Below are 14,893 nucleotides of genomic sequence, written 5' to 3' on the forward strand. Positions count from 1 at the left end.
TTTGGGGCCCAGAAGTGGAAGGCCCAAGGGCAGCACGGGCCAGCCCACACTGCTATGTGTGCGCACTAGGTCTGTGCAGCAGAGCTGGTCTCCAGTCATCTTGGTTAATCCTTGCCACTGGACCAAGACCTAGCTCTGTCAAGTCCGTGTGGTGGCTGGTGTGTAACGGCCACCACACGATAAAAAAATCCATGCACAGGCACCTTCCACCCTTGAACATGCAATTTGGGACCTGAAATATTAGGTCCTTCATTGAAACACCCGTGAATTTTTTAACGTGGAAGCAAGTCATCCTCCATTCGAGGGACTGCATATGATAATGATCAGTTAATGGGACCCTCAATACAAGGTTCCATTCACTATAAATGCATTTCACTGGCTCTCCAATAGAACCTCACCATGAGAGTGAACCATACATGAAGAATACATCCAATTTGCTTGCATGTTATGTAAACAATGACATGGACCGGTTGTGCTCAATGGGCTGTTACCTTGTTGTAGTTTCTATGTATAACAGCATCAAGAGAATCTCTCATATTCTCTTTCTCCATTTCATGGATCACTAGCATATAATTTGTTTTCAAAAAGTATATAACTATGTTGGATACATTTACAAAGTGAGGCATTGTTTAAAAAAAAACATCTGTCCACAAATTTAAATTTATTCACAGAACTTACCAACACCCCTGCAACTATAGAAGCAACAGTATTTCTGCTTTCTCCCCAATCAATACATTCAAATTCTGGCCAGCGGAAATTGTCCAGGAATCCTGCCATCTTACAGCTGCTGTTAGACCGTGCTCTAATTGCTGGACCTCAACATAGTCGTCTGCCTTCAAATTCAGTTTGAGTTTCCCTGAAAGAAAGGTACACATCGATTATTATTGCTTTTTCAAACAGCAATTCCTACACGACTTCATTGTTGAATAAGATAGGGCCGAACGCCAAACCCACAATATAGCTGGACTGAACGCAGGATTATTCCATTCTCTAGGATTCAACTGGTCCCAGTTATTCTAATTACTCGGCCTTCTGATTTTAGTTTTGTCCCAAGAGTTAAAATTACAAGTCTCTGAAGTTGACAAAATGAAATAAAAATGTTCTTATTCGGACATTTTTTAATTTAGAGTTTAATCAATCATCAAAATAACCCAGGGAACGAATGCATATATTTCAATTCTTTACCAAGTACTGTATATGAATGCTAAAGTGTAAAATGCATCATTAGCTGCATTCTCAGGAATTACCTTCAACCATCCATAAATGACATATTCAAAGTGTGCTTTACCTAGGTGCTAACCGCAATTGGAGAGAATAGATGCCTCACGCCAGAAGTGCAGTTTGGAGAGAGTGATGTTTGGCTGCAGCGGAAAATGGTAAATAAAATATTGGGTATACTGGCACAGGGAGAGTACACAGAGAGGTTATAATGTTGCTGAAGGTAGCACTGGTCAGACCCCATCGAGAGTTCTGTGCACAGTTCTCATAGGAAGGATATTACTCACCTATTCAGAGTACAGAGGCTTTTCCTGTTCTTCGCTGCTTTGTGGAAATGAAGCAAGTTTCAGTATTTAAACAAGCTGCACAACAGCCAGTAGATACCGGAACACACAGAAGTGCTCACCGTTGTTTCACCCTCCCAAAAAGAAAAATACCCTACGAATGAGCAGAGTTTTTGCAATAAGGCTCCAAACACTTGGGAAGTACTTGTTCAAATACAAAGTACATTTTAATACTGTCCATACTATACGAATAGCTCTTACAAGAAAATAATTCCAGAATGAATTAATTTCAGTTACTGTGGAGTCACTAGCAAAAGAAAATTCCATTCTTGGACAGGGAAGAGAAATTCTGCAAAAAGAGTGCCAGATACAAGCATTAAAAGGAAAATTGAGCCAACTTAAAAAGGTTTTATTTAAAATAAACTCTTTTTCACCTTGGGTCTCGTTCAGACGAGCAAGAACAGATCTAGATTTAGGTTCCTTTCAAAGCTTTGGATAGGTTTACTTACAAAATAAACATTGGATTCGTTGACTCGAATAATATGAACCAATCTGAGGAATTGCGTTATCAAGCAAGCTCAGCTTTCACCTGGCATGAACGCACTCGTCATAATTTTTTCACTACCTATCAGTCATACCCACATGGCTAGTGACGCATGCTCCAAGCTTGGCATTAAGCCATGGGATTGCTGCATCATTGTAGAGAACTTTGCTCTCTAACCCTGACTCAAAGTCCTGGTATGAACTCTTGGTGAAAAGTGCGACATTCACGTCCATAGGACGCCCCAAAGCACTTGACTGCCAATAAAAGTAACTTCTGTAGTGTAGTCACTGTTGAAATGTAGGCAAATCCGTAGGCAGCCAATCTGCGCACAGCAAGCACAGGATTCACTTATGCAAACTAAACAGGTACTTAAAAGAAAATGGTGAATAGCTCTGAAAATCTGACACTCCGACAATCTTCATTTTATTAAAATATACAATGTTCACAAAATAGACTGTAAAGCTGGTATATTTTATATACAGTATGTTTTACATGACAAGAGCCTCAAATAAAGTGTACAGAGTCTGACTTGCATGAGTGTCCCTATAATGCTCTCTTCACAACTGCCTCAAGTAAACGTGTCCTAATGTTCTGCTTGTCCCCGCAAGCCCTAGTCCTGATTCTCTGCCTCTAGCACTTTAAATATGCATCTGTTTAAAATTAGAATGTTTAAAGTGCCAATGACTGTACTTACTCCATGTTCAGATAGACAGGTAGAGGCAGAATGTTTACCTTTATCTTTAAGATCTAAAGTGATTTGAAACAAATAGTGGATTCACACAATTGGGATCATGATTATTTTAATCTGTGAAACAAACTGGTTTTACAGCATGTGAATAAACTTCATACTATCGCAAAACCACCATGAAACGCAATGTGAACAAAAATGTGGGGGGAAAAAAGCTAAATACCAAAAAAATATTTTTTTAAGCTCATGAATAATTCAGTAGCAGTAAGAGGAAGAGGCAGAGTGTTATCAGAAACATTTGGGTTTATGTGGTAACAATTCCAATCACTTCTCTTACTTTTAAACACTATTTAATTTTGTATATTTAGCCTGTAGCACAGATAGTCAGACACCCACTGACTGCTAGTGATGCAGTCTATCAAACCGATTCTGGAAGATGCCTCAATTTATTAGTCATCACACGGAAAGGGGAATGTCAGAGCGAGTAGCAACAAACAGCATGGGATCAAGAGGAGGGTGCGTTCACAAATCTGGACCTGCAGTTTGGACCGGTGAACCATAGATTATACAACTGTTAAATGGCATTGGCACTTTCTGCAGCAGGTTTATATTCTGTTTGGATTAGGCAACATACTTGTGTGCATTATATAAAAAATATTAAAATGCCAAGATTTTTTACGCTCCATTTTATCTAGGTATAACTGTACATTCTGGTGTGCAAGTCAAACTTTGGGAATATCTTTGTTTTTTTTTTAAATACAGGGAGGCAACACCACACCAGCCTTTGATGGCAAGTCACATCCTTATATTTTTGATGTTTTAGACTTGGGTTACAAATTAACCACACAAGTAGGTGAAGGGGAATCAATTAGGATGCAAGTGAAATCCCTTCCCCTGCCCTCCGCTCTTTAAACTCTGCACCACTGTGCATTTCTTCCATTTACTTTGTGGCCCTCAATATGTCTCTCACCGCCTTTCAAAACCTACTTAAAATCTATCTCGTCACCTGGGCTTTTGGTCGCCTCCCCTCAATTCCACCCCACCGAAGACCATGAGTCCTTTCGCTATGCTAAAGGCATTATTTAAATGCAAGCTATTGGTGTCAGTGCTTACAAGAACTCAAACATTATTATTTGCTATTCAAAAACTATGAAATGCAATATTTGCGTGGCAGTGTGTTTAATCCATGTATTAGCAGGCCTTGTGGAGAGAATTATCTACTTGGCAGCTGCTTTCAAATTGATGATGCAACTTGAAACAGCATGTAAATTCTCAGCAGTCTCATTCCACATCTGGAGAGTTTCTCAAGTGGGTAGGGTGACCATGTCATGTAACTTTACAGGCCAGGGGTTTGACATATTGGCCTGGAATTTGTGGTCGGGATGACGTTAATCCACCTTTGAAACTTTGGCGCATGTGGAAATCATGAAGTTGTGGTTCATCATTGATGGCTCGAAACAGGCTGCGCTGTCAGCCGAATCACTGAAACTGACAAACACGTCGGCTCTTCTGCAGTAATTAGTGTTAAGTTTCCCACTAAAAGTTCGACCCAAAGGGATTAGGTGTAAGTGGGGTTTTAACAGTGTACTGACTGCAAAACAAAGGTTAAGGGGCTGGAAAACTAATTTTAACGTTGTGCCATGTGAAATTTGTCCATTTTAATAAAAATAAAAATCAAGAAACTTTCTCCAGCTTTATTTCAGGTTTGCCTTTTCCCCACGAGAGCCCCAATCTTTCTTTTGCTCTCTCTAACTATTTTAAAGAGTTAGAATTTTGAGAGCTTACTCACTTCCTTGTTTGCTGTTTGAGAATTCAGCCTTTGGCTTGGCAGCTTAGACAGCCTGTTGACGTCACAGAATTCGAACAAGGGGATCCCCACTACTGTTCGCTGAATTGAAGGTCGGAAATCCCAAAGTTCTCAACACAGGGATTGCGGGATCCTTGGGGGGGGGGGGGGGGGGGGGGGGGAGCGTACTTTTGGGCCTTGCAACAAACGCCTTCGCTTCGGTGCTGACTGCAAATTCCAGGTCATTAATTAGGCTTGCTGATCAAGTACAGGAGAGCTCACCATGATTTGACACTCCTCACCCATAAACTAAAGTAGTAAATAACCAGGATCTGACGCATTGTGGTGGAGATGGGGGTGGGGAGGCAAGGGGGTGGATGGACGCAAGGGGAGGGTGAACAGCAAAGTCACCACTAATGTGCTCTCTCACACCTCCCAGTGGCAAATTTCAGGACACTAGGGTGTCTAGGGCAAGTTGCCTGCGCTCTCTGTCACCGATGGTATTTGGGGTAAGGAGACAATGAATCAATAAGATGGAGAAGAAAGCTTTAACTCATCCCCTCCCCAAAATAAAACAAAACACAGATATACCAATGATGATCAACTATTTTTGAAAATATTAAACCTAGATTGCAATTTCCCAAACACCATCAATAGTTTGTAAATCCCAACTTTGGCTTTCCTTTTTTGGTCCTCTCTGCAAACCAGTGCCTGGAACAAGCAGTAACTCACCAGCTCGATATGTCATGCTGTGGGAAAGACTTCATCGATTTTCAAATAGTTATTCTAATAGTTTTCAAATTACAACAGTGACTACGCTACGAAAGGTACAGTGGCGAAAAAGTGCCTCGAGATGTCCGGTGATCGTGAAAGGAGCTATATAAATGGCTTGATGACCCTGAGATGCTGAATGCCCACAGCGCTTTGTCTGCCCTCCAGGCCTCTATAACTAGTGCTTGTGAAGAGACACTTGGTCACAACCAGAAAACAGCAGGACTGGTTTGATGAAAATGATCAGGAGATCCAAGAACTAATAAATCGCAAGCACAGAGCACTTCTGAGCCTCAGCAACAACCCAACTCGGGAGCAGCAAAGCAACATTACAGGCAGCTCACGCTGATATCCAACAAAAAAAACCAGGACCTAAAGAACAGGTGGTGGATGGAGAAAGCACAAGAGATATAACAACTGGCCGACAGCCATGGTGTGCGAGGATTCTTCATCGCAGTCAAGTCCACCTACGGTCCAAACTCCCAAGGTCCCACTCCACTGCTGGCCAAGAACAGGAAAACACTCAAGGACACAAAGGCAGTCAGGACCCACTGGAAGGAGCACTTCGAAAATCTCCTCAATCGATACTCTGCCTTTGACTCGACTGTTCTCGACTCCATCCCGCAGCATGTGACCCGCCACCACCTCAGTGAAACCCCAATGTTGCACGAGGTAGGAAAAGCCATAAGACAGCTCAAGAACAACAAGGCTACAGGAGCGGATGGAACCCTGTTGAGGCGCTAAAGTATGGCGGAGAAGTGCTGTTGGCGCGGATAAATGACCTCATCTCTCTCATCTGGAGAGAGGAGAGCATGCCGGGAGATCTCAGAGATGCAGTGATCGTGATCATCTTTAAAAAAGGGGACGAGTTGGACTGCGGCAATTACAGGGGGATCTCCCTATCAGCCACTGGGAAAGCTGTCGCTAGAGTCCTCCTCAACCGTCTTCTCCATGGCTGAGGAGCTCCTCCCGGAGTCACAGTGCGGATTTCGTCCCCTACGAGGCACAACAGGCATGATCTTTGCAGCGCAACAGCTGCAGGAAAAATGCAGGGAGCAGTGCCAGCCCTTATACATGGCCTTTTTCGACCTTATAAAAGGCCTTTGACACTGTCAACCGCGAGGGTCTATGGAGCGTCCTCCTCCGTTTTGGATGCCCCCAAAAGTTTGTCAACATCTTTCGCCTGCTCCATGACGACGTGCAGGCCGTGATCCTTACCAATGGATCCATTACAGACCCAATCCACATCCAGACTGGGGTCAAACAGGGCTGCATCATCGCTCCAACCCTCTTCTCAATCTTCCTCGCTGCCATGCTCCACCTCAGTCAACAAGCTCCCCGCTGGAGTGGAACTAAACTACAGAACTAGTGGGAAGCGGTTTAACCTACGCCGCCTCCAGGCCATGTCCAAGATCACCCCAACCTGTGTCGTTGAGCTACAGTACACGGACGACGCCTGCGCACATTCTGAGGCTGAACGTCAGGATATATTTACTGATGTATTAGCTGAGGCATACAAAAGCATGGACCTTACGCTTAACATCCGTAAGACAAAAGGTCCTCCACCAGCCTGTCCTTGCCGCACAGCACTGCCCCCCAGTCATCAAGATCCACAGCGCGACCCTCGACAACGTGGACCATTTCCCATACCTCGGGAGCCTATTATCAACAAAAGCAGACATTCATGAGGAGATTCAACACCGCCTCCGGTGTGCCAGTGCAGCCTTTGGCCGCCTGAGGAAAAGAGTGTTCAAAGACCAGGTCTTCAAATCTAGCACCAAGCTCATGGTCTACAGGGCTGTAGTAATACCTGCCCTCCTGTATGGCTCAGAGGCATGGTCCATGTACAGTAGACACCTCAAACGCTGGAGATATCACCAACTATGTCTCCGCAAGATCTTACAAATCCTCTGGGAGGACAGGCGCACCAACATCAGTGTCCTCATCCAAGCCAACATCCCCAGCATTGAAGCGCTGACCACACTCGATCAGCTCCACCGGGCAGGCCACATAGTTCGCATGCCAGACACGAGACTCCCAAAGCAAGTGCTCTAAGTGGAGCTCCTTCACGGCAAACGAACCAAAGGCGGGCAGCGGAAACGTTACAAGGACACCCCCAAAGCCTCCCTGATAAAGTGCAACATCTCCAATGACACCTGGGAGTCCCTGGCCAAAGACCGCCCGAAGTGGAGAAAGTGCATCCGGGAGAGCGCTGTGCACTTCGAGTCGCAACACCAAGAACGTGAAGAAATCAAGCGCAGGCAGTGGAAAGAGCGTGCGGCAAACCAGTCCCACCCACCCCTTCCCTCAACGACTATCTATCCCACTTGTGACAGAGTCTGTGGCTCTAGTATTGGACTGTTCAGCCACCAAAGAACTCACTTCAGGAGTGGAAGCAAGTCTTCCTCAATTCTGAGAGACTGCCTATGATGATGATATAAATGCAAGTCTTCCTTTGTTACCCGTGTAGATAAAGGACTGAACTGTGGTTTTTGCACTTCAAGCTGCAGGCTCAATGAAGTAGCTTGGCAGGTGAACCCCGATTATTCATGTTCAAAACACAAAACAATTTGAACACACACTGGGGGAAATCGAAGGACTTGCCAAAGCTGCTGTTATATTGGCCCTCAAATTACAGTATGATGGCGAGTACACCGTCATACTCCCTTTAAAGTGCACTGCAAGTTTGGGAATTCCGCATGCGCGAAATCCAGAACATGCTGCCGGTCAACATATGCGTTGACAAACTGTCCGCAAGGGCCACAAAAAAAAGCAACCGCTGGCACAGAGGTGGCCAGTGATTGCGCATGGAAATATTACGCAGGGCCTGTTTGCATCAGTGTAAGGGGGTATAGAAACATAGAAAATAGGTGCAGGAGTATGCCATTCGGCCCTTCGAGCCTGCACCGCCATTCAATATCATGGCCGATCATTCCCTCAGTACCCCTTTCCTGCTTTCTCTCCATACCCCTTGATCCCCTTAGCCGTAGGGGCCATATCTAACTCCCTCTTGAATATATCCAATGAACTGGTATCAACAACTCTCTGCGGCAGGGAATTCCACAGGTTAACAACACTCAGTGAAGAAGTTTCTCCTGATCTCAGTCCTAAATGGTCGACCCCTTATCCTAAGAATATGTCCCCTGGTTCTGGACTTCCCCAATATCGGGAACATTCTTCTCGCATCTAACCTGTCCAGTCCTGTCAGAATCTTACACATTTCTATGAGATCCCATCTCATCCTTCTAAACTCCAGTGAATAAAGGCCCAGTTGATCCAGTCTCTCCTCATATGACAGTCCAGCCATCCCTGGAATCAGTTTGGTGAACCTTTGCTGCACTCCCTCAATAGCAAAAACGTCCTTCCTCAGATTAGGACACCAAAACTGAACACAATATTCCAGGTGAGGCCTCACCAAGGCCCTGTACAACTGCAGTAAGACCTCCCTGCTTCTATGCTCAAAACGTCTCGCTATGAAGGCCAACATACCATTTGCCTTCTTCACCGCCTGCTGTACCTGCATGCCAACTTTCAATGACTGATGAACCATGACATCCAGGTCTCGTTGCACCTCCCCTTTTCCTAATCTGCCGCCATTCAGATAATATTCTGCCTTCGTGTTTTTGCCACCAAAATGTATAACCTCACATTTATCCACATTATACTGCATCTGCCATGCATTTGCCCACTCACCTAACCTGTCCAAGTCACCCTGCGGCCTCTTAGCGTCCTCCTCACAGCTCACACCGTCACCCAGTTTAGTGTCATCTGCAAACTTGGAGATATTGCACTCAATTCCTTCATCTAAAATCATTAATGTATATTGTAAAGAGTTGGGGTCCCAGCACTGAGCCCTGTGGCACTCCACTAGTCACTGCCTGCCATTCTGAAAAGGACCCGTTTATCCTGACTCTCTGCTGCCTGTCTGCCAAGTTCTCTATCCACATCAGTACATTACCCCCAATACCATGCACTTTGATTTTGCACACCAATCTCTTGTGCAGGAGCTTGTCAAAAGCCTTTTGAAAGACCAAATACACCACATCCACTGGTTCTTCCTTGTCCACTCTGCTAGTTACATCCTCAAAAAAATTCCAGAAGATTCGTCAAGCATGATTTCCCTTTCATAAATCCATGCTGACTTGGTCCGATCCTGTCACTGCTTTCCAAATGCGCTGCTATTTCATCCTTAATGATGGATTCCAACATTTTCCCCATTACTGATGTCAGGCTAACCAGTCTATAATTGCCCGTTTTCTCTCAGCCATGAATTAAACATTTTCATATTCCAAATAATGCACGCTGTATGAAGTGAGTTTATGCAAATATTGGCCCAGATTACAGTTTTAATGAGGTATAAAATTTATAAGAGAATTTAATTTTTAGTGAGGTTGGTGAAATGAAGGTAATGATTAATAAAATCTCAATTCTATACATTGTATAATTATTAGATTTGGCGATTCCATTGCATCTCATTAGGATGTAAATGATTGAAATGGAGTTCGGCTTATTGATTGGAGGACCAGACACGTGATCCCAGGGACACTTCCACACTATCTGCATCCCTGGGATCTGGGAGCCATTACGCTGTCCCCCGCCTCGAAGTCGGAGACTGCAGGTTTTCGCAGACTGATCGCCAACAGGTACTTCGTCATTCTTTCATAAGTCGGAGGCTTGCTCCAGAGGCACACCTCCTAGCGCAATTTCTCACCCTTTGGGTTAAGTATCATGCTAGTTGACTGTGAAGCTAGAAATCAACGACTACTAGTTTCCAAAGCACAAGCATTTACAAGAATATCAGAAGGATTATTCCTGTAGGGAAGAATGCTATTTCGGTACAACTGATACTTCTTCGGAATTCACTTGAGGGAACTTGTCCATTTCATGTAACTTTAGTAAGCTTTCACAGACTGTGGAGTACATGAAGACTGGATTACAAACTAAGAACTCTTTACAATTATAAGGATAAGCAAGCTATGTTATAGATCAATTTCAGATCTTGTGTGCCGATTTCAGTCAGACTTTAGAAAGGATATAAAAAATAGCCTCATTCAATCAAATGCAGCAAGTAACATCCAGTACAGAAAGCACTTACTCGGTTTCCCATGTCCTAACTGGCACCAAGTCCTGCTCACCCATCACCCCTTGCTCGCTGACCTATATTGGCTTTTGGTTAAGCAACACCTCCATTTCAAAATTCTCATCCTTATTTTCAAATACCTCCATGGCCTCACCTCTCCCCATCTCTAATCTCCTTCAGCCCCTCCCAGAGATGTCTGCACTCCTCTAATTCTGCCCTCCTGATCATCCCTGATTCTAATCGGGATAAAGGGTCCTTTTCAGAATGGCAGGCAGTGATGCGTGGAGTGCCGCAGGGCTCAGTGCTGGGACCCCAGCTCTTTACAATATACATTAACGATTCGGATGAAGGAATTGAGTGTCGTATCTCCAAGTTTGCAGATGATACTAAACTGGGTAGCGGTGTGAGCTGTGAGGAGGACACTAAAAGGCTGCAGAGTGACTTGGACAGGTTAGGTGAATGGGCAAATGTATGGCAGATGCAGTATAATGTGGATAAATGTTAGGTTATCCATTTTGGGGGCAAAAACACAAAGGCAGATTATCTGAATGGCGGCAGATTAGGAAAAGGGGAGGTGCAACGAGACCTGGGTGTCATGGTTCATCAGTCATTGAAAGTTGGCATGCAGGTACAGCAGGCAGTGAAGGCGGCAAATGGTATGTTGGCCTTCATAGCTGGGGGATTTGTGTATAGGAGCAGGGAGGTCTTACTGCAGTTGTATAGGGCCTTAGGTGAAGCCTCACCTGGAATATTGTGTTCAGTTTTGGTCTCCTAATCCGAGGAAGGACGTTCTTGCTATTGAGGGAGTGCAGCGAAGGTTCACCAGACTGATTCCAGGGTTGGCTGGACTGTCATATGAGGAGAGACTGGATCAACTGGGTCTTTATTGACTGGAGTTTCGAAGGATGATAGGGGATCTCATAGAAACATAAGATTCTGACGGGACTGGACAGGTTAGATGCAGGAAGAATGTTCCCGATGTCGGGGAAGTCCAGAACCAGGGGACAGAGTCTTAGGATAAGGGGTAGGCCATTTAGGACTGAGATGCGGAGAAACTTCTTCACTCAGAGTTGTTAACCTGTGGAATTCCCTGCTGCAAAGAGTTGTTGATGCCAGTTCATTGGATATATTCAAGAGGGAATTAGATATGGCCCTTATGGCTAAGGGGATCAAGGGGTATGGAGAGAAAGCAGGAAAGGGGTACTGAGGGAGTGATCAGCCATGATCTTATTGAATGGCGGTGCAGGCTCGAAGGGCCGAATGGCCTACTCCTGCACCTATTTTCTATGTTTCTATGTAATCGCTCAACCATTGATGGCCGTACCTTCTGTTGCCAAAGCCCCAAGCTCTGGAACTCCCTGCCTAAACCTCTCTGCCTCTCTTTCCTCCTTCAAGACGCTCCTTAAAACATACCTCTTTGATCAAGATTTTGGTGACCTGTACTGATGTCTACTTATGCGGCACGCTGTCAAATTGTTTTCTCTCATAATACTCCTGTGAAGTGCCTTGGGACGTTTCACTATGTTAAAGATGCTAGATAAATACAAGTTGTTGTTGTGTATTTTGTAAATATAGAATTTTAGTTTTGCTTGCCATTATCAATGTTCCTCCTGATTTTTCTGAGTGCGTGGCCCCTTTAATGGAAAATTTCATACCGGAAAAGTCAGTCCCAGGCTACACTCAATTAAATGGCAATTTTTCCCAACCCTTGTACTGATGGTTTTGTACTACGAATTGATGCTCTTGAAGAAAAAAACACATTGGTTGACTAATTGATTAAATGGGGATCAATATAGTCTTGACAGTTAAGTCATCAAGTTGTCTGTAATTTCTTTTAACATCCTCAACAGACTGGGGCAGGGGGGGGGGGGGGGGGGGGGGGGACACAGATTAAACAACAACTTGCATTTATATAGCATCTTTAACGTAGATATGGGCAAGATTATACACATCCTGGTGTATCAATGCAAAAATAACCTACATGCCACGTAGTGTGCCTGGAATGAGAGAGGATGCTCCAGGACTGCGAGGGATGCTCACTGCTTTTTCCTGTTCACTCCAAAATCAGACTGTGTATTCAGGCTAAAACTAATACAGGTTGGACCTCCCTTATCTGAGACTCCCTTATCGGCACCACCCCTCGTCCGGCATGGTTCTGGTGGCAGGGGGCACGTGCGCAGAACACGGCCGACCTCCACCCCAACTTTGGGGTGTTGCCGACACCTGGCCTACCAACACTTCGGGCCTGCCCAGGGCACCGATCTCCCCATTTTACCACCCCCCACCCCATAGCATAACCATGACCACCTACTTTCACCTCCGTAACATCGCCCATCTCCGCCCTTGCTTCAGCACACCCGCTGCTGAAGCCCTGATCCATGCCTTTGTTACCTCTAGACTTGACTATTCCAATGCAGTCCTGGCTGGTCTCCCACATTCTACCCTATGTAAACTAGAGGTTGATCCAAAACTAGCTACCCGTGTCCTAACTTGTCTCGCTCGCCCATCATCCCTGTGTTCAAAGATGTACATAGGGCCACAACCACAAAGAGATGTCAGCACTCCTCTAATTCTGCCCTCCTGAGCATCCTTGATTGTAATCGCTCAACCATTGGTGGCCGTGCCTTCTGTTGCCTAGGCCCAAAGCTCTGGAACTCCCTGCCTAAATCTCTCCGCCTCTCTAGCCTCCTTCAAAACATACCTTTCTAACCAAGCTTTTGGTTACGCGCTAATTTCTACTTATGCGGCACGCTGTCAAATTTTTTATTGCATAATACTATTGTGAAATGCCTTGGGGTGTTTCACTATGTTAAAGGCGCTGCATAAATACAAGTTGTTGTTGTAGTAATACGATATTTGATTTATACAATACATAAATGCTTTCAAATCAAAAAAAAATGGCACTTCCTGTCCTTCATTTTCTGTTTTTTCTGACTGAGTCCCTGATGGATGCTACACAGGACGACTTTAATGGAGTCCTTCATGGTCATGGTATAGGCAGAATGAAGCAGCAAAGTGAAAGTGATGATATTGAAAGTGATATTGGGTGCCCTTTCTTTGAAGTAAAAGATCCTCAGTTTGTTTTTGACATGTGTTCGCCATTGAACTTGCATCATGTTCAGTTCTCATATTCATCAATGCTTCAAAATAATGTACAACCTCAACTCCTCTTAGAACAAAGCTCCTTTGATGGTTCAGCTATTGTAAACTAGTAAAGAAAGCAGTTTTGGCAGTTAACAAACATGCAAGTTCCAAACAATATTCAGTACTCAAAAGGGTTAATCTGTACTGTTTCATTTCAGCGATGCGTGCCAGTGGCAAAACACTTGCTTTGGGTATATTTTTATATTGCAGTTCAATGCTGTTGCAACTAGTTTACTAATGTATGATTGATTGGAGCTTGAGGCTACATATAAATACCCATACCGACCTCTGCCTTGCAGAGGTTGAACGCCAACTCTGACACCTCGTCCTACCTCCCACAGGACCATGACCCCATTACTGAAGATCAAGCCATCATTTCCAAGACTGTCATTGACCTCATCTCCTCTGGAGATCTTTCTTCCACAGCCACCAACCTCATAGCCCCCCAACCCCACAGCCTGCTTCTACCTCCTTCCCAAGATCCACAAACAGGACTATCCTGGTAGACCCATTGCTTCAGCCTGTTCTTGCTCCACGGAACATATCTCTTCCTGTCTCGACTCTTTTTTCTCCCCTTGCCCAGTCCCTTCCCACCTACAGGAAAAAGAGTGGGAGCGCAATAGTGATAGGGGATTCAATGGTGAGGGGAATAGATAGACGTTTCTGCGGCCGCAACCGAGACTCCAGGATGGTATGTTGCCTCCCTGGTGCAAGGGTCAAGGATATCTCGGAGCGGGTGCAGGACATTCTGAAATGGGAGGGAGAACAGCCAGTTGTCGTGGTGCACATTGGTACCAATGACATAGGTAAAAAAAAAAGGGATGAGGTCCTACGAAACGAATTTAAGGAGCTAGGAGCTAAATTAAAAAGTAGGACCTCAAAAGTAGTAATCTCGGGATTGCTAAAAGTGCCACGTGCTAGTCAGAGTAGGAATCGCAGGATAGCTCAGATGAATACGTGGCTTGAGCAGTGGTGCAGCAGGGAGGGATTCAAATTCCTGGGGCATTGGAACCGGTTCTGGGGGAGGTGGGACCAGTACAAACCAGACGGTCTGCACCTGGGCAGGACCGGAACCAATGTCCTAGGGGGAGTGTTTGCTAGTGCTGTTGGGGAGGATTTAAACTAATATGGCAGGGGGATGGGAACCAATGCAGGGAGACAGAGGGAGACAAAAAGGAGGCAAAAGCAAAAGACAGAAAGGAGATGAGGAAAAGTGGAGGGCAGAGAAACCCAAGGCAAAGAACAAAAAGGGCCACTGTACAGCAAAATTCTAAAAGGACAAAGGGTGTTAAAAAAACAAGCCTGGAGGCTTTGTGTCTTAATGCAAGGAGTATCCGCAATAAGGTGGATGAATTAACTGTGCAAATAGATGTTAACA

General features: G+C 44.8%; 1 protein-coding gene across 5 annotated transcripts in view; it reads right to left on the bottom strand.

The window, feature by feature from the left end:
- Positions 1 to 14,893, bottom strand: part of LOC139276182 (transmembrane protein 50B) — a 107,028-nt gene that overhangs the window by 75,621 nt on the left and 16,514 nt on the right. For 2 of the 5 annotated variants that reach the window (XR_011595839.1, XM_070893770.1), the window contains exon 2: positions 679 to 856. Coding sequence is in view for 1 of the 5 variants with exons in the window: in XM_070893770.1 (XP_070749871.1) it covers positions 679 to 777 (99 nt within the window). In the remaining 4 variants the exon portion in view is untranslated. Of the gene's footprint in view, positions 1 to 678; positions 857 to 1,288; positions 1,362 to 1,505; positions 1,646 to 1,936; positions 1,997 to 14,893 lie in introns of those variants that run through there. The other 3 variants (XR_011595840.1, XR_011595842.1, XR_011595841.1) reach the window with 3 other exon arrangements.

The sequence above is a fragment of the Pristiophorus japonicus genome, chromosome 11 (genome assembly GCF_044704955.1).
Source record: "Pristiophorus japonicus isolate sPriJap1 chromosome 11, sPriJap1.hap1, whole genome shotgun sequence".
Taxonomy (NCBI): domain Eukaryota; kingdom Metazoa; phylum Chordata; class Chondrichthyes; family Pristiophoridae; genus Pristiophorus; species Pristiophorus japonicus.